Here is a 23,472-nt window from a genome sequence, read left to right as displayed (position 1 = left end):
TCCAAAAGAGTAACCCATCATTTGGCGTGCAGTCGGCCTCGCAGCTGCCAGCACATTCCGTCCCGCATGCGTATGCTGTTATTGTGACATTGGAGCACCCTTCCAATTTTCGCCGAAGGGTTGGAGCACCGTCATCTGAAGTGTCCCCTCCGGCGCGTCTTGGCAAAATTGGTCACCCTCGCCGCGGCTGGGTCGTCCCCCCGGTCGCCCTCCCGGCGGCTCTCTTTGCGACCCTCGCGTTCATGAGCTCTGCCTCTTTGCGACACTCGCGTTCATGAGCTCTGCCTCTTCGCGACCGTTGCGTTCATGAGCTCTGCCTCTGCGACCCTCGCGTTCATGAGCTCTGCCTCTTCGCGACCCTCGCGCTCATGAGCTCTGCCTCTTCGCGACCCTCGCGTTCATGAGCTCTGCCTCTTTGCGACCCTCGCGTTCATGAGCTCTGCCTCTTCGCGACCGTCGCGTTCATGAGCTCTGCCTCTGCGACCCTCACGCTCATGAGCTCTGCCTCTTCGCGACCCTCGCGTTCATGAGCTCTGCCTCTTTGCGACCCTCGCGTTCATGAGCTCTGCCGCCGCTGGCCTCCCGCTAGCCTTGAACCTGGTGCTTTACGGAGGCTTTGTTTGCGCGCCCCGCCCGGTCCCAAACAGAGGCGCCTGGCGTACTGCGGTCCAGCAGACCGACTGTGCCTGGTGCCGCGGCCGCCGTCCGGCCGCGGCGGATCGCAGACTTCATACGCCGGCCGCGCCTGGATAAGCTTGGGGCTTTAAGTCGCGATTATCCGCTCCAGCAAATGGAGCCGAGCGCTCTTGGTTTAGAGTTTCGTTGCTGCGGATTAGCTTAAATGGTACGGGTGAGAGCCGGTTTTGACTGTATCGTGGGGTGGTATTTGAGTAATCAGCTGAAAGATCGAGGCGATAACGAACAGGCGGACCGAGATTCCGCGGGCGATATCGGCTCTGCATCAGCCCGCGACGACGCGCTGCTGATCGTTCGTGCGTGTCATCGCATTACTTTCACTTCTCGTCTTGTATGGCTTCATGTACTATGTTTGCCGGAGACAGAAGCAAACAAACCTTTTTCGTTAGCCGCAGTGATATCTGCAGTTTCGTCAGGTCTACAGGAAGGCTTCGGCCCGCACACTGCTCACTGCTGCCAGCCTTGCCGCCAGCTAGCGCCCGCCGTTCTGACCTTCCCCGTCACCGCCCGGCAGCCCAAGTTCTTCGGCCTGAAGTACAAGGCGCGCCGGTCGCCGCCGCTGCGTCGCTGGCTGGACCTGGAGCGGCCGCTGAAGAAGCAGCTGGACCGGTTCGCCGAGTCCAACTACCTGCACCTGGGCGTCATGTTTTACGTCTCCGACATCAGCGCCCTGCAGGACGAGATGACCCGGTGAGCCGATGGGGGTAAGGCGTGCTGGGCGGCCAGGCGCCCCATGCACAGAGATTGGTTAAGCCACTGACGCGGATCTTGATGTGGTGTGTTTCTCGGGATTGCAGAGGCGGAGGAGGGGCACGGGACGGTCGGATCTGTTTCATATCGTAACACGGACGCTGCGAGTAGTATTTCTTTGAAACAGAATGGATTGCGGATCTGTGAGATATTTCGGTGGCTGGGGGAGGGTAGTTTTAGTTTTCGACGCACAAGAACGCCTAGGCCATTATCACGTCTATTAAGTCTGTCGCCGAGTTTTGAAGACAAAAACGGTGCTGGTTATCCAAACGGTTATAGTGATGGATGACCGAGCGACCCGAGCCAAGTATGTGTGCATTTTTCCTAGGCTGTCCAGTGAAAGCGGCATTTAATTGCTGGAAATACAGCCGTTTCCAATATTCCTCCCCCATTGTGCCTCTGCCGTCTCTCGGGGCGGCGGCCGACCGGGAGTCATGCGCCGGTTTTCTAAATCGGGCGAGTTTCACGCGGCGCGGCCGGGCTGCGCGCGGCATCCTGAGCACGCGCCGGGCGTCGTGACTGCCCGGGCCGCTGCGGCCGCACGGCCGTCACACGTGGCGGTTGGCGCCGCTGTAGTAAATCTCTCCGGCGCTGCGGAGCGCGCCGCCGCTAGACGGGCCCGCCCTCGTGCAGTGCGTTTACGGTGCAGGCCAAGCTCCCGTTACCGCCGTTGTCGAGTGGTCGACTGCTCCCGTTCTCGAGCTGGTGCTGGGTCGGCTCCCATCCTCCGACTGTGTGTGTGCATCCGATGTGCTCTGCTTGGCGCGCTGTGTACCGGTGTAAGGTCATCTCCCCGCTCCCCTGTGGCCGCTGGATGGTCGCGATATACCCTGCAGCCATCGCTCAGCGCCCTCCGCGATGTGCGGTCGGGGCACATCCTCTCGCCTTTTGTGAGCGCTCTCCCGGACGCGCTGTCCGGCCGTCGTCGCTGACGGCGCGCGCCGCCGGCCGCCGCCAGGACGCAGTACTTTCTCCAGCTGAAGAACGACGTGCTCGAGTGTCGGCTGCACTGCAACTACGAGCAGGCGGTGATGCTGGCCAGCTACAGTCTGCAGGCCGAGCTGGGCGATTACGAGGCCGACCGGCACTCGGCCCAGTACATCAGAGAGTTCTCCATCTTCCCCAAGGTCGGGGGCGAATACCAACGCGTGTTCTTCACTCGGGGTGACGGACAGTGTCGTGGTGGAAACGCGCGGCCGTTTTTTTCTTATTTTGGCTGAGCGGATTTGTGTTGTTCCTGGTGGAGCATTACATTGGGTTCATGCCTGGGTTCTGCCCTGCTGTGAGGACGGAAGGGTACGATTTTGCGGCACAATCGGATCTGGCACTGTTATGGTTACTGTGAAAGGAAATCGCAACTTTTGTTCGAAAATTGGATGTGGTGTCATCCAGCGCTGCTGCAGGCAAATCACCATGGTAGTTTACGCCGATCTTTTGGCGGAGTGTCCTTTCGCAGCATTGCCGACATGACCCGCGAACAGTGATTCGATTCTGTGATTCGGGATTTCCCCCCGTCTCTCGCCGCTCCTGTGTGGTCGGCGCCGTGTCCTCCTTGCCAGTCCTCTGGCTGCGCGTGCGTTACCCCCGCCAGCCCCGTCTGACGGACGCCGCGCGCCTGCCGCCAGCACATGGTGCTGGACGAGGAGCGTCGCGAGGCGCTGACCGAGGCGGCGCTGCAGTCGCACTCGGCCCTGCGCTGGTCTCTCCCAGCAGCTGGCCGAGGTCTACTACATCATGGAGGCCCAACAGCTGGAGGGCTACGGTCAGGAGCACTTCGTTTGCAGGGTGAGTACGCGGCAGACATCGGCCTGACCATGCCGCTGCTAGAGCGGCTGTCTCGCACCCCGCTTCTTCTGTGAGATTGGTTGGCTGCATTCAAACAATGGAAATTAGATTATCAGCCACCTTTTGGCTACGTCGTGCATCCGTTACCGTTCCTCGTGCGTAGACCACGTGCGTGTGCTGTCGTGATATTAGCTGTTGAGTGATTATCGAGGTGTCGTTGAGGCGATCGGCGCCGCCTCCAGTGACGCCCGTCAGACGCTCCCCGTGTTGCGGGCTCCGGAGCGTCGCGGGAATCAATTACGACACTCGTTGTGCGGCTCCGTGAGTTCTCTGACTCACGACTCTACCTGGTCGAGCAACGACTAAGACATGCGGGATGCGAACGACCGGGACGAAAAGACCGACGCTCGTAACGGCTGTCAATGCACGTGCCTGCGAACACCAGGCTCCACTGCCATAGTGATTGTTCCGTTATGTACCGATGTGTGCAACCCTTGAAGTTAATTAGCTTTCCCTCCGCTGGGGGAGGCCCGGACCGGCTTCGCCGGGAAGATTTGCTTTTTGCGTATTAGTGCTCACACACCCGTCCGATATTTGATGTGCGAGCAAACATTGTGTCTGCTAATGCATGTTAGCGTCGCAAACATCCGGATTGGAAAGCTGCGATATGAGCGCTTGTCTGGGGAGAACGTGTCCGCTCCTATACATAGAACCGTCGCCATGCCGACGCCTCGTCTGATCGGCGCTTCCCGTGTCAAACCCGGGTGGGAACTAAAGATGGACATGGATTACATTTCCATGTTTTGGGCGGTCGTGAGCTCACTACACTAATGCAGCGTTGGACGTGACATGGGACATTTCGTCTAGCTTGCTGTCGTGAAAGGACCTGTCAGTTATAATGTGATAATGAAGCACGTGGTAACGCCCATCAAAACCACCTAGGCGGAGAACTTTGTTGAAAGTGAGAGAGCAAGAGTGGACGTATGGCGGTGATTGAGCCGCTCATATTTTGTAGACAAACTTTACGCCAGGACCCGTTCACAACAGCTGCTAGTTATTCCTGTCCATCACGCGCGTGTCTGGTGAGGAGGTGCTTGTCTCCGCCTGCGGCGCCTCTCCACCGCCTGCCTGTACGGCCGACAGGACGACTGCAGCAACGGCGTGCTGGTGGGCGCCTCCCTGACCGGGATTGTGGTGCGGCTGGGCGGCAACCAGCCTCCCACCTTCTACCGCTGGGCCGACATCACCAACCTGCACAACCACAAGCGCAACTTCGGCATCGAGCTCACCGAGAACCGCACCGTGCAGTTCGTCATGGACGACAAGGAGCTGGCGAAGTACGTCTGGAAGGTGTGCGTCCAGCAGGTGAGTACGTACCGGTCCGCGGTGAGCGGGTGAGAATGGGCCAGATAGCAGGTGAGTGCGCACTGGCCCGCGGTGAGCGGGTGAGAATGGGCCGGGCGGCAAGTGAGTGAGCACCGGTCCGTTGTGAGCGGGTGAGAATGGGCCGGGCAGCAGGCGAGTGTGCACCGGTCCGCGGTGAGCGGGTGAGCTGTCAACCGTCGACAGACACCTTGGGTTAGAGCTGACAGTATTCCTGGAAACTCGGAAGGCTTTGGGTTGTTGAGATTGCCCATCGATTGGACTGGCATGCCTTGCCGCAAGCCACGCATTTCATCAACGAACACCGCGCGTGGTGCGGGTGAGTCCGAATGGAGTCTCAAATTCCACGCATTCTTCAGACTGTTGTAACTTCCGCGGTATCGCTGCCATGCCGTCAGCAGTGACCAGTGTGAGTGACCGACCATTTCCGCCGCAGCACAAGTTCTTCGAGACGAACCAGACGCTGCTGGAGGGCAAGGAGACGATCTCGCAGCTGCCGCCGCCCGACATCCAGTCGTCGACGGTGCCGCGGCCGCTGGAGACGCTGGACGGCGTGCCGGGCCGCCTTGGCCAGGAGGAGCCGCCACCGGCCACCGTGTTCCCGCAGGTACGGCCGGGGCCGCGCCGCCGCCCCGACAGCGGGCGTGGCGACCGTGGGTGGTGGCGTGCCAGTGGACGGACACTGGCGCGCGGCGTTCGATGTCGTCCTGCTGTGGGCAGCTTGGTTGTGTTTTCGCGATGGGGTGGTCAGTGGCTGCGTGCCGATTCTAACTGGTGTTTAGAGTCGACGGTTTGGTAGTGGTCTGGATTAGCGTTTGATGTTAGGTGTTGTTGAAATCCATTACATCATGCTAAGTTACAAGCACGACAACAAAAGCCTCGCGTGCCGTGGCGCCGTATGTATTTATTCCTTAGCACCCAGACACCAATACGCGTGGCATGGCTCGTGTAGTCGAACTCGCGGCTGTGTTTGGGGTGGCCAGACCTCACTGAGGCTAGGGCATCGGCTTTCATTGCCCTAGTCTCGCCGAGGGCCGCTGTGACCCCCGGAGCTGAGCGCCTGCCGGCGTCGTGTCCGCCAGGAGCCGACGTTCCAGCCGGAGCCGGGCTACCAGCAGGAGCAGACGTACGTGGAGACGGGCAGCGACCTGCGCTACGGCATGATCACCTACAGCCAGCCGGCCACCGAGAGCAGCTGGAGCCTCAGCCAGCAGCAGCAGGCAGCCCAGGCCAGGTGGGTGCCGACCCGGCCGGACGCGTGCCAACCCGGTCTTGTCCTGCTTCGATGCGGCAGTGATCAGACAGGTTTGTTCTGTCGCAGTCGAGACTGCCCGATGCTTGGCTGCGTGTGGTCCGTGAGGCTTCCCGTCTGTTCGCGTCATTTCCATTATCCTCGCTGCGGCTGCCTGCCGGCGTATGGCTGTGTTGCCTGCGTGCCGTTCTGGCTTAACGGCGCGACTTTAAAGGGAATGCTATTACGGTTTTCGTTGAAGGAACGCTAACTGTGGGAGCGTCCGTCAATTACCGCGACAGCCGAAAAGCAATCAGTAGGCGTACAGCCGCCATCCGTCGACGCAAAGCCCCGCTCCACCTATCGGCCGTGCAACGCGTCACAGTTTCCGCCGTTGTCCGCTGCAGGGCGCTGCTGCCGCAGTACCGCCAGGCGCCCGACTACGACACGGCCGTGAAGCAGATCCACGCGGGCGGCGCGGGCCCGACCGAGCCGCCGGTCACCTACATGTACCGCTCTCAGCCGGAGATCCACCACCTGGACGCCGACGTACGTGCGCGCGAGGCCGCACGGCGCGCGCCGGACGGGCTCGGGTCGGGTCGGCCGCGTGACCCGGTGACCGTAATGGCCGGCGGTGTCGGCCGCCGGGCGGGACGGCGGCCGGGAAGCGGTGCAGTCTGCGGTTCGCCGTTAATCTGGGGTGCACCGCGCGGGTCACGCGATGAAGTGGCTCGCCGAACCCGAAAGCCACTCGGGCGGTTTTTGTCCGTCATCGCGGCCGTTTTCTCGTGCTGATCGTTCCGCTCGGAGCCGGCGCGCGCTGGCCTTTCTCGCGGCGAGATCGTTCGCTCGCCTTTCGCCGGCGGTGCTCGGGCTCACCCTCACGCGGCCGCGGCCGTTTCAGGTGAGCGACTTCTCCCAGTACAAAAACTACGCCGACCTGTCGCACCTGCCCTCGTTCAGCTACCCGGGCAACGGTGGCGCCGTGACGGCAGCGCCGCCTGCCGGCGACCTCATCAACTCCAGCGTCCACACGTACAGGTCAGTGGGGCCGTGACCTCCACCATGGCGCCAGCCGGCGGACGGTCGCGGGGGACGCGTACCTAACTGCCGTGTGATGTCACACTTCTCCGACAGAGATTGTGTGATCCGTACTCAGTGAGCTATGAATGCCTGATAAGATACCTGTGATAGACAGGGGATGGCGCGGCCGTTAGTTTGCCTGTCGTCAACAGATGGTATCGATGACCATTTGCTTGTGTGGATGTTGGCATGAAGTCAGCGGCTGATACGACGATGGCTGGGCTAACTGTTCGGACCTCACAGATTGCCTCGCTTCAGTACGTGGCAGTGGTGAGCGCTCTGCCTGCCTCAGCGGTGGACCCCAGCCGGCGTTGCCATCTGCGCGCTGTCCTCTCGGTTCTTCTGGTGTCATTAGCGGCGTTCGGCCGCCAGCTGCGTCACGTTTGAAGTCGCCCGATCACGACCGGTCGACCCGGACCGCCGGCCGCCGGCCACCGGCTGCGGCTGCGGTCGTGTTGCCGCTGCTGGCACCGGCCGTTCGGAGGTCACTGACCCTCCTCCTCCGACAGCACTCCGGAGCTGGCCACGCAGAGCCTGGGTGACGTCACGGCCGACCCGGTGACGTCAGAGCTGCAGCTGTACCAGATGTACAAGCCGCCGCCGCCTTACCCGTACAGCAAGCCGGCCAGCAGCTCGACGCCCGACCTCGCCTCGGCGGCCGTCCAGGTCAGTCAGGCGCGCCGCCGCCGCCGCCGCCGCCGTCGGCTGGCTTCGTGGTCTGGAGCTCGGCACGAGCGTGTCCCTCGCGCGCTCCGGTGTCGCGTCAGGCATGCGTCTGCCGTCAGCGTGGCGTCCTGATCAGGCGTAGTCCCCCGCCAGTGCCGAGCCCTGTCAGGCATCGTCTGCCGCCAGTGTGGCATCCTGCTCAGGCGTAGTCCCTCGCCAGCGCCGAGCCCTGTCAGGCATGTGTCTACCGCCAGTGTGGCATCCTGCTCAGGCGTAGTCCCCCGCCAGTGCCGAGCCCTGTCAGGCATGCGTTTACCGCCAGCGTGGCGTCCTGCTCAGGCGTAGTCCCTCGCCAGTGCCGAGCCGCGCTCCAGAGGCTGCGTCTGCACAGCTCACACCGGTCTGCTGCGCTGTCAAATACCATGATATTGGCCCGCGATCGGTGACATACCGCGATAACCGCGATCGGTGACAGCCCGACTGCCCCCGCGGTGCAGTCTGTGTGCACACGGTACACGCATGTGCGTTTTGCACATGTGGAATGTGCAGCCGGGGTACGCGAACTGCGTGCCAGCGTGGCACCCGGTTCAGCTCCGACCCAAGCGCAGAACATTTAAAACCCGGCAGGCAGGTCCATGAGACGCGCATTGGCTGGTGTGAGCCGTTGTGTGGCAGGTGTCAGTGAGCCGCGCCTGGGCCAGCCCCGGTGATAAGGCAGGCGCTTTGTGAGCTGGCAGCCCGGCGGTGCAGTGCAGTCTGCCCCCGTGGCAGGGGTGTGGCCTTGTCTCTGAGATCGGGGCAACATCATGCTTCGGGGCTCAAGCTGGGATCTGGGGCGATGAAGCCTGACCTGAAGCGGGCATCTTTGAATGGACACGCGTGCAAAACTTGCTCTGTGCGGGCCAAGGGGAGAGTAAAATGTGACGTTAAGACAGCTGGGGGGAGGGGGCATGTCTCGCCTGCCAGCTGGGGGGGGGGGGGGGGGAAAGGGGATATGTCTCGCCTGCCCGCGCAGTGGTCCCGCCCACGGCTCTTGATGTCATCAGTCTGTGGCAGCTGGCCGGCGCTGCTCCCAGCGAGCCCGACTGACACGTGACCCCGGCTGCGGGCGGCATTTGACCCCGTCGAGCGGCGTTCGGACGCGGACACCGCAGAACGGCCGCCACTGCCGCCAACGGCCGGCGCGCCCGTCGGACCGCCGTGGAACCTCGAATGTAGCTGGGCGCCGGCGGACGGTCGAAAAGCACATTGTTAGCCGTGGCTGCTTTGTGCGGCCGCGGACATGGCGATTGTGTCGTGCTGCTGCGGTGAACACTGCAGCGGCTCCTTGTCTTTTTTCGGTGGAAGTTTCTCCTTTGTTGTTAGGGGATGATCGACGAGACCGTTGTCTTTTGATGTCGGCTGGCCCTGGAGGGCGCGCCCCGTCATGGGCTCTCGACCGGGCGGTGTCGGCCGCGTGGGGCGGCACGCCGGCCCTATCGGGACGCCCGCCGTGTGGGTGGCAGGGGGGCGGGAGGGCCGCGATAAGATAGGCGCGCCTGACAGTGGCACGTGTGTCTGCCGGGTCGCTCCGGCGGAGGGTGTCGCCTGAAGCGTGCGGGGGCGCGTCGGCCTCTGACGAGGGGCGGGGACGGTGAGGTCGGCCCCGCCAGAGACGGGTGGGAGCCGTCGTCGAGCGGGCTAGATGTAGCCACCACACGCCGGTCATACTCTTCGTGATTTTGTAACCAGAAGTTGCGCCAGGTAAACGGAGCCGCGATGTGGCCTTTATGCTCGTATAGGTCCAACACGCCTGTGTGAGGAGTTTGCCTGAGGCCACCGCGGTGAATCGGCGCATCATCCGCCTTTCAGCGTTGCCAGCCGTTTCATCATCCGTGACGCGCCAGGACAGCGCTCCGTGCCGGCCAGTTTCGACACCTGATCTGTCCAAAGGCAGGGACTCGGCTCGGACTCGCCCCGCGTCCGGCCGTCACCGTGACAGCTCGGCCGTCACCGTGACAGCCGTGACGCGTCGCGCCGTCCCGCTGTGACGCCGCCGTGACCTCTGACGCGCGGGGAGCCGCCCAGCCGCGCCGGCGGCGGTGACGCGGCATGTGTCCGCCAGTCGACGCCGCCGGATCCGCCGGCGCCGATGGCAACGCGGCGTGACGTCACGCTGACGGGTGTGACGTCACGGACGAGGGGTGGGCGGGACGAGGGCTGCGAACGGTGGTGCGTGGTCCCGTGGCAGCGGCGTTTCGGTTCGGTCCGATCCGGTTCTGTCCGGGTTGGGTCGGGTCGGATGTAGATGCTCGTGTTGCGAGTAAATCGATGTCGACCTGCGTGGGCCGCAATTGATCAGACGGGTATGGGCCCGGCCAGCCGTGGCCCTAGCGAGTATACTGCGGCTGGCCGTGTGAACAGATCTGGGCCTGCCCGGCTTGGTGTGGAACTGCGGAAGCTGTCGTGTCGACGCGCACTCAGGCCCGGGGTCCAGGATCGGTCAGTACCGCACGCGCGGCATCACGTGCAGCGACCGCGTTTGAGCGCAGTGTATTGTGGCGTGGCGGAACACACCGACTGCGCCGCCGCAGTCGGCCAGCCGATATCGGCTGACTCAGGCTCGCCCCGTCCGGCGCCGCGCGACAAACGGCCCGGTAACCATACTGGAGCCGGGCGCTGGCCGGTGTATCCGGCCGGCTCGCGGCTGGGCGCCGGGTCGGCGGTGGGACGTGCGTGCGACTGCGCTGTCCGGGGAGGCTGACACGGTCGCCGCCGGTCGCCGTCCCGTGGCCGCCGCAGCGGGTAGAGAGCTGTGTATGCCCAGCCGCCTCCCCTGCTGCCTGCGCGGCCACGGGTTACGTGGAGGGTCCGGCGACACGTCATGGACGTTGTCGTGTGGCCCGTCTGTGTGCGTCATCGTGGAGGCTTTTGCCGACGTCCTCGTTGGCGCGGATGCGTCGCTGTTCTCGTAGTTACCATAACCTTGCAGTTTTCCTGATCTCTTTAAGTTGCCAGGGCTGGAAACCCTCTTCTTTGGTTCCGCTTTCTATCTCCGTTTCTGAGCTCCTCTTTCCTCCCCGCCAGCATCTGGTCCTCTTCCTCCCACCGAGTCCGCCGCGCTTTCCCTTCCGCCCTTTGCGGTGCCTAATATCCCCCATTGGCACGGCCGCGCCGCCCTTACCATCCGATTTGGGCGCCTCTTTCACCGCGGCGCCGTCCGCCGGCCGGCCGGCCAGGCCCGGAAGCGGCGGCCCGGCTCCCAGGCCCGCGGCGCGCCGTGTCAGCGCCGGCCGGCCGCCAGTCGGGGCGGTGGCGCGCCGAGGCCGGGTCGGCCCAGCACTCACCGACCGCCAGCTCCGCCGCTGGAGGCGGCCGGCCGCTCCGAGCGCTCCGAGCGCACGGTCGAGCGGTCTCCGTGGCGTGGCGGCGGTTCAGCGCAGCGGGCGCCGGTAAGTGACCGGTGCTCTCCGGGGGGCGGCTGGCCGGCCGGTGCGCGAGCGGAGCCGCTGGCGATCTGCGGCTGGCGCCGCGTCGCCGGTCGGCGTGCCGCTGGTCTCGGCCGGCCGGGAGCAGGGGTGACCGCCGGGCTGGCCAGAGCTGGGCCGTCACCGCCAGGGCCGGCTGACCTGTGCGGTCACTTGGCGCCGTCCGGACCCTTCACGCGGCCGTCGGCCGCCGGCCCGCGCGGAGGCCAGTCTGCGGTCCTGCCGGCGCCCTTGTCCGTGGTCCGGCTGCGGCCCTGTCTGCAGTCAGCTGTGTGGGGCCTCTCGCGCCTTGTTGGTGACACTGCAGCCCTGTCAGCACCTATGTCATGACCCTGTCCCTGGCACTGTCTGCTCCACGTCTGCACCCCGTCTGCGGCCTCATCTCAGCTCCGCCCTCCGCTCCCACCCGTCTGCGGCCCCTGCTGCGGCCTGGCGTGTTGTCCGGCCTCACTCCCGGCCACGTTGCTCCCCGAGCGCGGCCCGAGCGCTCCGTGTGGGGCCGGCTGCCAGTGGCGCGCCCCTCCAGACCTGACCGCTCCACCGGCTGCCGTGCCGGCGCATTAGTTGAGCCGGCCGCCGACTCCGTTCGAGAGGCATTGCGTGCCCTCTGTCGCTGCGTGCCACGGAAATACGCGGTACGCTTGTTTGGTTCGGCGGGGTTTAATAGGTGCCGGTTCAAGCCGATGGGGCCGTTCGCGTGCCGGATTAGCTCAGGTCGTTATATTAATGGCTTGCTGATGACACTGTTCATCATTTACACACCGTTCCGTGGCGCGTGGAACCGCTGCCGCCGCATCCATCACTGCTGGACGCGGCCCTGACCGGGTCGGAGCGGTGGTGGGTCTCGGTCCCGCCGCCCGCCTCAGCCCGCGCCGCCCGCGCCTCGCGGTCGGCCGCCCTACCTGTCCGTGACGTCACCGATTGTCGGTCAGCTGACTCAGCCCGTCGGCTGACGCGCGCTCAAGGTCTGCAGACCTGTTGCTGTGCCTCGGTGGCCGGCTGGCGGGTTCGCCACGATCCGGTCTGCCCCCCCCCCCCCCCCCACCCCTCCACCCGCCGCCCGCCGCCCGCCGCCCGCCGCCTCCGCCGAGCTGCGCAGCCTAGGCGGAGTGCTCTGCCACCTCCAGTTTGCCGCACTGTTATCACGCGGGCGACCAGCGCGGCGTGTCAGCTCGGCACATGTCTGGCCGCGGCCGCCAATCGACCGCGATAACCGTGCTGAGGACTGATGTCGGCCATCAACGATACGCCGTCCGGCCGGCGCTCGGCTCCGAACGGCTCCAGTGACTCACCGGCTGCGCTCAAAACGTTGCTGGGGTCGTGGCTGCTAGGATGGAGTCGGGTCGCGGTTAGGAGACCGAGCGGCAACCGCTCCGTGTCCCATGGTAAGAAAGTTGTCGGTCTGTGCAAAACGGAAGGCTTCTTTGCCGTATTTTTACGCTCACGCGTGTGGGTTGTCCCAATGCATCCAATCCTTTGGCTATGCTGCTACCAGGTCCTTAAAATATACTCCTCAGTGAACACTCTTTTCTTGTCTCTCAGACTCTATCTCTCTCTCTCTCCTCTCTCTTCTCTCTCTCTCTCTCCTCTTCTTCGATCTCTCCTCTCTCTCTCTCTCTCTCTCTCTCTCTCTCCTCTTTTCTCTCTCTCTCTCTCTTCTCTCTCTCTCTTCTCTCTCTCCTCTCTCTCTCTCTCTCTCTCTCTCTCTTCTCTCTCTCTCTCTCTCTCTCTCTCTCTCTCTCTCGTCTCTCTCTCCTCTTCTCTCTCTCTCTCTCTCTCTCTCTCTTCTCTCTCTCTCCTCTCTCTCTTCTCTCTCTCTCTCTTCCTCTCTCTCTCTCTCTCTCTTCTCTCTCTCTCTCTCTCTCCTCTTGTTTTTTCTCTCTCTTTATCTCCTCTCTCTCCTCTCCTCTCTCTTCTCTCTCTTCTTTCTCTCTCCTTCTCCTCTCTCTCTTCTCTCCTCTTCTCTCTCCTCTCTCTCTCTCTCTTCCTCTCTCTCGCTCTCTCTCTCTCTCTCTCTCCTCTCTCTCTCTCTTCTATCTCTCTCTTCTCTCTATCTCTCTCTCTCACTCTCTCTCTCTCTCTCTCTCTCTCTCTCTCCCTCTACTCCCTCTCTCTTCTTCTCCCTCTTCACCCTCCCCACCAGGGGACTGGTATGGAGCTCGGATGCAGGATTGCACGACATGCACGACACGAATTGCCTCGGCTGTGTGCCGGCTGCGCGTTGGTGTATTCCCGATGGACATGGCGGCTCGGGTGCGCTCATTGCCACGGTCTTAATAGGGGGCCATGAACAGTACCTCCGAGGAGAACTATGCCGCCGCGCCGCGTGGGCGGTGTACTTGCGGGCGTTCCAGTAGTTTGCGAGCCACGCACAGCATCATCCACCCACGGTGACTGCATCATGCTCGCACTGGCTGGGGATCGCCGCAGCGGGTGCTCCGTTGGCATGCCGTGCGGTCCGCCAATGTTGATTGTGGAAACCTGAGCGACAGCGTGTTGTTATCAGGATTTATGACTCCCAACGGCAGACGGCGGCGGCGGGCGGCGAGACGGACAGCGCCGCCCCCCACGGCGCCGTTTCGGACGGGTTGCGCTCGCGCCGTGAGAACCCCGCCAGCCTGGCGGAACCGGAACAGTGTTCCTTTCCCGTGCGGCGGGCCGGTTGCGGGCGTGGGTGTGTCGAGCCGCCTGCGACCGGGAACGGGCCTCAGACGTGGCCTGAAGCGTGCGCAGAGCTCTGGCCCCGGGCGCCGGGCTATGGCGGAGCGACTCGGTCAGGCCGTCCGCTGGAATGCTCTCTCCTGGAAGTGGGTGAAGTCCGGCCAGCGGCGCGGCTGAAAGACCGACTCGTAATGAGCAGCCTCGCGCGGCTGGTGACGGCCTCCTGGCGGCGTGGGCCGTCGGCGGATCGGCGCGGCGGACCCCTGAGCGGGGCTGGTGCGCGTGTGTCCGGACCCGGCGCTCCTCCAGCCCTCCCTGCTCTGCTGCGAGAGCGGTGCCGCCGCCCGTCTGCCGCAGCCTGCGGTGCAGCTCGTGCGGCTGCGGCCGGCGCCGCGGCACGGGTCTGCCTGCCGGCCGGCGGACCCGCGGCCGGAGGGTGCGGGCGGCCGGGACGGGGTGGCGGCGTTGCCGCCGGCACGGCGGCAGCGCGAGGCGGGTGCTCATCGAAGTCCGGCCTGGCCCGGACCGACGCGTCTGTGGTGCCGCCGCGTGACAGGAACGCCGCAGTGTTGGTCGTCACGCGGCCACCATACAGACACCGCCGCCGAACAGCCACCGACTGTGGGCGGCCACACACAGCCATCGCCGCCGCCTGGCTGCCCGCATGACGTCAGCTGTCCACACAGCCACAGCTGGCGGTTACCTGTCCGGAAGGCGTTCGCCATCCGCACGGCGCCAGCCTCCAGTCGCCCATTGAGATGCGCCCGCCATCGCGATCCCGGTGACCACGTGACCAGCTGTGCGGCTGGGAGCGCACGCAGCGGCCGGCCGCCGCTCGGCCGGCGGCGGCCGGTGAGTCACGGTCGACCGGACCCGGGCCGCCGCCGCCGCCGCCGTCAGTCGTTGCCGCGCGCCCTGCAGTGGGGAGGCCCGCGCCGCCGCCGTCGTCGCCGCCATGGTGGCCAACAGTGTGCTGGCGAGCCCGCGAGTATCACGGCCCGAGCCGGACTCGCCGTCGTCGCCGCTGGCCGCCTCGCTCAGGGGTAACGGAGCTGACCTGTGGCTGACCTGTGGACGTAAGGGTCGGCTTGGGGTCGAGTCAAGGTGTCACCGCCATGCGCCGGTTCTAGCGCGTGTCGCCGCCCCCGACACTGTCCGTGGAGGTTCACGTGGGGTGTCCGTGCCATCCGCCGCTCCCGCCCCTGTGCAGACACCCCTCGGAGGCCCTCCGGGCGCTCCCTCCTGAACAGAGAGCGCCCGGTCGGGCAGGCCCCCCCCCTCCCCCTGCTGTCGTTCCGTTGCGTCCCGAACGGGTGACGTCACCTGTGCGGTTTCCGCGTGTTTCTGGCGCGCTCTGCCTGCCGCGTCTCTGGCGCCAGTCGCCTGCCGGCCGGCGCAGGTGCCGCGGCGGCCGCCGTGTCACGCCACTTTCACCCCGATCGCCCAGGACGTGTCGTATCTCCCGGGGCGCGGACCGGCCGTTTTCGCCTTCGTGCGTGGAGGCGTGAAGGTGGAGCTGGGGTGCTACTTTCATAATGTCGGTCACTGAAACCGGCTGCTAATAAGCCAGCGTACTGGTTCCGCAGCTGGCCTGCTGGGGTCTGAAAGCTGGTTGTGTGTTTACTGTGGGGAAACGGGTTTGAGGTGTGACAGCAGCAAAAAGACGGACTGATGTAGAAAGAGTACGCTTTCGCCACTGCAAGCAACCCGCTTTTACTTTTGCAGTCAAATCACATCACATGCTCTTCCGCGGACACCATTTTCCTTTCCCTGTACCTTTTTGCCGCTAATTATGCGCTGTATATATTGGTCTAGGCCACAGGTGAACGTTTGACCACGCAGTGAGCTTATGAAGACGCTAACTCACCCACTCCCTGGGCGTGCACGGGCTGGGCGCGCGCGTCCCGCCCGGCTCTGCCTCTGAGCCGGTCCGCCCTGCACCTGGCCCCCGAGACAGCTGAATGGCCGGGTCAAGGCGGCGCCCACTCGCCCCTGACACCGGCGTCGGCCGGGCCGGCGCGGAAGGCGCCGCCCGCCGCCGCGCGCCGCGCTGCTGGCGAGCTGCGGCAGGAATGTGGGTGTGAGCTGCCGTCTGAGCTCGGCTCGGCCCGGCCCGGCCCGGCCCGGCCCGGCTCGGCTCGGCCCGGCTGGCGCCCGCTCGTGCCTGGCGCCGCCGCTGATAGTGCGGGACGGGGGAGGGCCCGCGGGCGGGACGGGTCGCGTGAGAGCGCCGCCGGCCGTGCCGCTCACGGGCTGCTCTGCCCCGCAGGTGAGCCGCTCCAGTCACCGACCTCGTGTCACGGAAGAAGAATCGGCTGAACCAGGCCCCCGCCTGGCCTCGGGCCTCAGCCGCCAGACGCACCGCACCTACGAGAACCTCGCCGACACCGTCGCGTACTCGCAGGTGAGCGTCCCGCGGACGCCGCAGGGCATAGACGAGACAGACTGCCGCCAGGGCGGGCGGCGGCCCGATGGGGACAGGACCTGCGCGGTGACCCGGTGGGCTGTCACGCCGGCATAAGCAGGGGCTGGGCTGTCGTGAGACTGCGGAGGTTCTGTCGGGAGACCACCCGAACTGGAGTGGGATCGATGGTGTTGCATCTAGGCGGTTCCGCGCAGGAGGGCAAGTGTGTGCAGAGATGGATTTACTGGCCCCCAGACAGATCCGTGGTGATTTTTCGGGAGCTGGCACACAGGTATGTGTGTGCGGATGCCATCTGTCAGTTGGGACTAATCGTGTCGTTGCATTTCCTTGTTTAGGTACGGCTGATCAGTGTTGTCAGCGTCTGGTATGCCTTTAAAACCGGTTTAAATGTAGTGTCTTGCGACAGTCCGCGTGTACTGAGATCTAACTCTGTGTGGTTACGTACCTTTCAATGGGCTTGGACGTTCTGTCCCCACCGGTTTGCCGTCGGTAACAAGTGTCAGCTGTTTGATGACGAATCGCCACTCCTATCAAGTGACTGCAGGACTACAGTAGCAATCTGCCTGTTAATGAAGGCCTCAAACGCTCGTAAGTGCGCCGTTGAAAGCTCTGCGCGATTCCCCATCACCGGGTAACGTCGGCACCTCGTCATTATAACGACCACGCGCGCTGACGACGTTAGCGGGCGCCAGTGCCGGGGGCTGCGCAGCGCCGTGGCGGGGCGCGGGGCCTCCCGGCCGGCGCCGCCTCACTGCCGCTCCAATTTGGACGGCGCGTGCCTGCCGGGCCGGGAGCCCGAACTGCGTACGCCGCGCCGCCCGACCACCGGATAGCGGCGCGCGTGTGGCGGGCCAAGGCCGGCGCCGGCGGCGCGCCCGGGGCACGTGCGCGGCCGGCACGGCGCCCGCGGCGCTCCGGCGACGTCCGGGCGCCGGCGGGGCGGCCGCGCGGCGGCGCGGTGGTGTGCGGGCCGCGAGAGCAGGCCAGACGGTGGCCTCGGCGCCGGCGCCGCGCCACGGGAGATTAGCGCGCGCGCCCGGCGAGCGCGGCCCGTGAGTCAGACGAGCGGCCGAGGCCCGCGCGCGGGAGTGAGCCGACCGGTGGCTGGCCGCGGCGGCCGCCGGAGCGCTCGCCGCCGAGCAGGCTGTCCAAGCAGCTCGGGGACGGTCGACTCCCGTGGCTGGTGCGGATGGTGCTGGTTTGGGAGGGAAAAGATACGCGCCCGCCTGGTGCTGATGCATATTCACAAGGAATGGATGGAGCGTTGCCGTAGGTTGTTCGTGTTCCGCTAGCATTCCATTCGTAGTCATGTGCTGTCAGGTTTGGTTATCTGTTAACCTTTCCATGCATATGCGATGGTTTCACTAGAGTAAAGCTGTGGCTCTTATCGGGCGCGTGAGCAATATTTTGGGGTACACGTCATCGGGCCCACCTGGGTGTTATCGGAAAAGCCGGTGGTCTTAGCCAGAATCGTGACGCTGCCCGTGAAACAGTATAGAACTATGTCGTCAGCGACAGGAAGAGCCATGAGCTTTCGCCGTCTCTTGCGCGTTGGATGCCTGAGACCTGATTCACTAGCGGGCGCGAACGATGATATCGCCGGCATGAGCTGGGTGCGCTGGGGGCTTCATTCACTGTTTGCACGTGCGTCATTCGCTGCGTCATATTCACAATGGCGTGTTTTTGCTTTGCTTGTCGGGTCTCTCAACAGTTTATTGCGTCAGTCATTCAAGAATATAGTGGTCCTGTTTGTGCAAGCATCCTGCCTTGCAACATTTCCATTGTCCAAAAAGGCTGCACGGCCATGCCCTGCCGTGCGCCGTGTCCGACTCGGCCGCCCCGGCTGCCCAGCAGCGGCTGGCGGCTGTCTCTGACCTGTCGCAGCTCGGGCGTGGCCTGTTCCTGCGGCTGAGGACCAGCGCTGTCTCCCTGTGCTGTCCGTATGGTGTGACCCTCCGCCAGGGGAAAGCTTGCGGTTCCCGGCTGTCAATGACGTGTGTCAAGTTTGGGTCGCCTGTGGTGTGTCGGGCATGGGGTGCCTAGACCAGGGTGCGGTTAGTCGTGTGCTCCAGACAGGCTCCCAGCCTTGTTTTGATTCCCGTTCAGATCAGCGTGAGAGATTGCGGTGTCGGCGTTCGCTCTGATTGGGGCTGCAGCGGCCACGTGGCGCACAGTCGGGGAAGAGCGGGTCGCGCCGTGCCGTGTCTGACAGCCTCCCCCGGTCCCCAGCAGGCGTTCAGCTCCGAGGAGCTGGACCGCGTGTACCCGGTGCAGGCGGGTCCGGCCTCCGTGTCGGCACAGTTCGTCACGCAGTCAGCGCTGGTGGCCGAGATAGCGCGCAGCCAGCCGGCCGAGCGCCGGCGCCGCCGCCGCCGCCGCCCGGAGCCGCGCCGGCGCCGACCGCGCTGCTCGCGCCGCCGGCCGTCGACCCGCAAGGACCCGGCTCGCCCAGTCACTTCCTCAGCGGCAACATTCGCGTCAGCTCGGTGGGACCCGTCGGCCCTCCACCAGCCGGCCGCCGGCGCCGACGAGCCCATCTACGAGAACGTCGACTTCATCCAGCGCGGTCGCCTGGCCGGCGGCGTCGGCGGCGCGGCGGACGCCGTGCGCGTGACGGACGCCGGTACTGTGGTCGCCGTTGGCGGCGGCGCCGACACGGCGGACGCGCCGGACGCCGGCCGGCCGCGCTGGGCGCGCGACGAGCCGCCGCCGGCGGCCATCCCCTACCCGGCGGCCGCCATGCAGGAGCTGCGGCTGGGTGTAGTGCCGCCGGCGCGCGCGCCGCCCGCTGCCACCGGCTCGGCTGCCAGTCTGGACAAGCGGCGTCGGCGGCGCTGGGGCGGCGGCGAAGCGGCCGCTGGCACGCCCGTCGCGCCGCAAGAGAAGTCCAACACGCTGCGCAAGCTAAAGGAGACGTTCACGCGCGTGCGCGAGGGCCCGCCGCGCGCCCGGACGCCGGCCGGCCCTGGGCCCGGCCCGGCGCCAGGCCCCGTGACGCCCGAGGTGGTGGTGAAGCGGGAGTCGACGGCCATCCCGCGGGAGCAGAGGGTGAGTGCGGAGAGAGGATGAGGAGCGGCGTGGCCGCCTGCTGCGGGTGTATTGTATTGATATATTGCCTGCGGATGTATGCGGAGGTCGAGTGGAGGGCGTCTGTGTGATGTGGTGTGTTGGGAGGTGGAGTGTTGAGAGGCGTTCTCGCTGGTTGCGAGCGAGAGCTGTGGACGTGCGGCAGTCGTCGGCGGAGCTGCGCTGTGGCCGCTCGCAGCGCAGGCATGGCCGCTCGGCGACTCCGCGCTTCCACCGGCCGGTTTCCACATCGCGCCGACTGCATAATGGCGACCGGCCTCGCGCCAGCCAGCTGCCCAGATGCCCCCGCTCGGTGGATCTGCTATCGCGCCGGCGTCAGCGGCTCCACGGCCGTCCCGTTATGCTCGGCCTGGCAGCGTGCCGCCCCGTCACCAGCCGGGCCCACCGGCCGGCGTTTGGGGACCCGCGCCCGGCGCCTCCGACCCCCCTTCGCTGCACGTCCGCCGCTCGGACCGTTAGGGCAGGTCGGCTGGGGTCGCCGCTAGGGCCGTTCGGCGCTGGATGCGCCGGCCGACTGGAAAATGCGGCCGCCGAAAATTGCTGGCTCCCGCTGCCGCCAGCTTATCCAGGGACATCGGGCGTCGAGCTTTCCTTCTGGCGGCCGGCCGGCTGGCCGGTCGGCAGGCTGTCGGCGGGCTGCCGGCGGCTGGCAGGACTGCAGCTGCGCACAGTGGCAGGTCGCGGCTGATTCGAGACGCGCCACAGCGGCGGGCGGCACCGCAGAATTGTCGGGAGCGGTGTGTGGGGCTGCGGAGGTGACGGGACGGGCGGGGTCCGGCGTGCGCAGCGCGCCGGCGAGCGGACCGGACCGGACCTGCCGGAGGCGCGTCCGACAGCAGCCTGCCACGGCTCCGGTGATCCATATCTGGGTGGCACGTACATTGTGCAGCGGCCTACCCGCCGGTCCGGTCGTGACCGGGCCGTCCGTGGTCCGCGGCCGCAGGCTCGGCTCCGCCCTGGCCGACGCGGCGAGCTCCGTGTCGAGACGCTGAGCCTGCTTGTATCTGGCGCTAGCCCGGGAAGGGGCTCGTGATGCGAGAATCAGGCACACTGGCCTTATGTTTTGGCATCATTTGAGGTACACCATTGTCTGATTCAGGCCGGCAACGCGCCTGCAGCCGGCGGTAAATGCATGTTAAGAATTTAGTTCAGTAAATGATGTACGCGCGACGCGGTTTTTGTGGTATTCCACGAGTCATCTGCGAGCAGCTGGTTTAAGTGAACAAACGCCACAGCCTGATTTTGTGAGCAAATTCCACACGCTGTTGTTTGGTGGCTGATTATTTTACCTTGTTGCATGCCCTTGCTGTCTGCCTTCTGTCTTGAACGCTGAGCATGTGTGACCTGACGCTGACCCGCGCCGCCTGCTGTGTCGCCGACCCCAGCGAGGCTGGGCGGCCGTGGCGCGCTGCCGCCGGCGACAGCTGACCGGCCGCCGTCCGTTGCAGTGTCAGGCGATCGAGGCGCGCATCAGCAACGCCGGCTTCTTCCGCGAGTTCGAGTCGGTGGTGAAGAAGCGCGACTCGGCCGAGTACACCACTGCGCGCCGGCCCGAGAACGAGAACAAGAACAGGTGCGTCCTCCACCCCCGTGCCTGGTCACCCCGCTGATGGTGGTGAGAATAGGAGTAGTTACATCCCCGCCGCGCCACCTTCGCTACCCGCTGGTAGTGAGGATGAGGTGACGCACGCGTCTTCTCCTCACACCGGTCGCCGTCCGTCAGCCAGCATCGCCGGGCGGTATTGAGCAGCCGCCAGCCCCTTCCCGCCCTCGTCCTCCCCACCCCAGCTGTGGTTCTGAGCACCACGGTCGCACAGTGATGATCACCTTCGACACGCCCTTGTAAGCCCGGCTGACTAGCCCCACCGACGGATGAGGCCGGAGCTGAGAGCCGACTGGTGGCGTGCGCGGTGCGTGCCACGCTGTGACCGCGAGAGCGAGGCGCTCCCCCCCCACGGACGGCTGTGAGGTGGTGTGCGTCCGCCCGCTGCCGGTGGGCGGTGGCCGACGGCACCCCTTGGTCATCGCTGTCGCCCCCGGTCCGGCGTGGCGCGGCGCGGCGCGGTCGGTACTGTACGGACCGCGGCTCTCCTGGGCGGCCGCTGCAGTTGATGCGCCGGACCGTTACGCAACACGTACAGATGGTCGCTGGCGTCTGACCTGATGGACTGCGGTGCGGGGCTGATGTCGTGCGGCCGTGTCAGGTGTCGCTCTATCCCTCGCCCGACGGCGGAGGCCTCGTGGCCTGATCGGCGTCGGCTGCCGGCCCTGACCGGCCGCGCTCGTCGGTAGGCTCGGCCGGCAGCTGCGCAGATGGGCGGGGCTGCTGTCGTTGTGCCGGACCCGCCGCGGCCATGCGCGAGACGAGGGTCCGTGTTGTCTGGCGGTTATGGCAGCCCGCGGGGAACGCTTACGTCAGAGTCCCTAGTCTGAATATTCCGTGCTCGGTGGGGGATCCGACCGCCGCCGAAAACCGCCGTTTGTGACGTCGGAGTGGCGCGGCGCAGGTCGGTCTGAGCCGGATCCGTGTCGTCCCCACCGCCGCCGCCGCCGAGACTGGTGTGTGTGTGACGGACGTGACGTGACGTAACGCTCTGTCCGGCAGGTTCAGGACGTGCTGCCGTACAAGACAACGGGTGCGAGTCACGGCCCCTCCAGAGACAAACCCCACCGGCTACATCAACGCTTCCCACATCAGCGTGAGTGTGCCGGCGGCCCACGGCGACCGTGGGCTGCAGTGGTGGTCGCTCGTGTTTGTGCGGTGTGTTAAAGGCCGCCTTTGCAAAAGATGCCATGTGGACCGCAATGTCTTCACCAAGCCCCGAATGGAACCAAAACAACCGGAAGGTTCAGTTTGTATATAAGGGAGGAGACAAAAATAACGTTTGTCGAAAAACAAATGTGCTGAAGAAGTTATTCAAGTCCAAACTGAGGGGTCAAGAAACGATTCGTAAAGGTTGTTTTTGCTACTAGAGCTTTGAATCTTGATTGTTTGGGGTAAATGTTTGCGGCCCCTTCAGTTGAGGGTGGTGTCCTGATCAATGTGCACGGAGGCCGATCCAGCAAACGACCACCGTGCCATTCAAACGTCTAAAATTATCCGCCCACCAAACTGGGCGCGTACGCTGATCTCTGTAGTGATCACAGGAATGTTCACGCAGGTCGCAATTGCCGCGCTCAGTTCGGCAAACATTTCCATTGTATCGTTGGGGCGCGCGCCAGCCTGCAATCTGTAGCCTTGCAGTCGGCCTGTGACGGTGGTGGGGACTGCTGCGCTGCTAACCCAACCCCACCCTGACCTCTGACCTCCGCCCCTCCCGCAGGTGACCATGGGCAGCCAGCAGCGGTTCTACATCGCGGCGCAGGGCCCGCTGCCGACGACCGTGCTGCACTTCTGGCAGGCCGTCTGGGAGAATAACGTGCACCTGGTGGTCATGCTGACGGACGCCACGCGTGGCCCTGGACAAGGCGTTCCCGTACTGGCCGCAGCAGGACGACACGAGCGTCGAGTGCGGCGACTCACCGTGGCGCGCAAGATGTCGACGCCGTCGCGCGCCTACGTCACCTCGCGCCTGCTGCTGACGGAGCGCGGCTCGCGCAAGTCGCGCGTCGTCTGGCACCTGCAGTTCACCGACTGGGCCGACCAACGGCCTGCCCGGAGGACGCGGCCGGCTTCGTGCAGTTTGTGGACGAGCTGGCGACGCTGCGGCAGACGGCCGCCAGCGAGATGGCCGTGGCGCACGGCGGCAGTCGCAACACGCCTGTGCTGGTGCACTGCTCGGCGGGCGTCGGTCGCACCGGCGTCACCGTCATGTGCGACGTGCTGCTGCACTGCCTCGACCACAACCTGGAGGTGGACGTGCCGAAGCTGCTGCACCACCTGCGGCAGCAGCGCATGCTCATGGTGCAGACGATGACGCAGTACAAGTTCATCTACCAGGTGCTGGTGCACTACCTGAAGCGGTCGCGGCTGATTTAGCAGCGGCCGGCGTCTGTCGCCAGCGCATTCCGTCCCCCGACTGTGATTTGGAGAGAGTGGGAGAGAGTGAGTGCGCGCCGCGTCCTCTTGTTCGCCGATCAGCGCCCGTGCCATGTACGCTGCATCATCATGTTCATCGCCCATAACGACGTTATCGCAAATATACGCTATATCATTGTTATGTGACTGATACAGGTCCGGTCTGTGTGGACGGGCGGAATGAGGCATTGTCTTGGCAGGCCTGGGGCGCGCTGGGGAT

General features: G+C 65.1%; 2 protein-coding genes across 2 annotated transcripts; both read left to right on the top strand.

Moving 5' to 3' along the window:
* Window positions 1-2,437: 2,437 nt before the first annotated feature.
* On the top strand, window positions 2,438-7,939 carry LOC119094419 (tyrosine-protein phosphatase non-receptor type 21). The gene is made up of 9 exons (XM_037217480.1): window positions 2,438-2,573; window positions 3,072-3,231; window positions 4,375-4,596; window positions 5,051-5,221; window positions 5,697-5,848; window positions 6,253-6,394; window positions 6,750-6,886; window positions 7,438-7,594; window positions 7,934-7,939. Exons 2-9 carry the CDS (start codon window positions 3,181-3,183, stop codon window positions 7,937-7,939), a joined length of 1,038 nt encoding a protein of 345 aa, XP_037073375.1. The 5' UTR covers window positions 2,438-2,573; window positions 3,072-3,180.
* Window positions 7,940-20,569: 12,630 nt separating this feature from the next.
* LOC119094418 (tyrosine-protein phosphatase non-receptor type 21-like) lies at window positions 20,570-23,391 on the top strand. Its single transcript, XM_037217479.1, has 5 exons — window positions 20,570-20,623; window positions 20,683-20,807; window positions 21,840-21,933; window positions 22,558-22,687; window positions 22,861-23,391. Exons 1-5 carry the CDS (start codon window positions 20,570-20,572, stop codon window positions 23,211-23,213), a joined length of 756 nt encoding a protein of 251 aa, XP_037073374.1. The 3' UTR covers window positions 23,214-23,391.
* The last annotated feature ends 81 nt before the right edge of the window (window positions 23,392-23,472 follow it).

The sequence above is a fragment of the Pollicipes pollicipes genome, unplaced genomic scaffold (assembly GCF_011947565.3).
Source record: "Pollicipes pollicipes isolate AB1234 unplaced genomic scaffold, Ppol_2.1 Scaffold_4002;HRSCAF=4701_pilon_pilon_pilon, whole genome shotgun sequence".
In the NCBI taxonomy this organism is placed as follows: Eukaryota; Metazoa; Arthropoda; class Thecostraca; order Pollicipedomorpha; family Pollicipedidae; genus Pollicipes; species Pollicipes pollicipes.
This window is presented reverse-complemented; position numbering and strand designations above follow the sequence as displayed.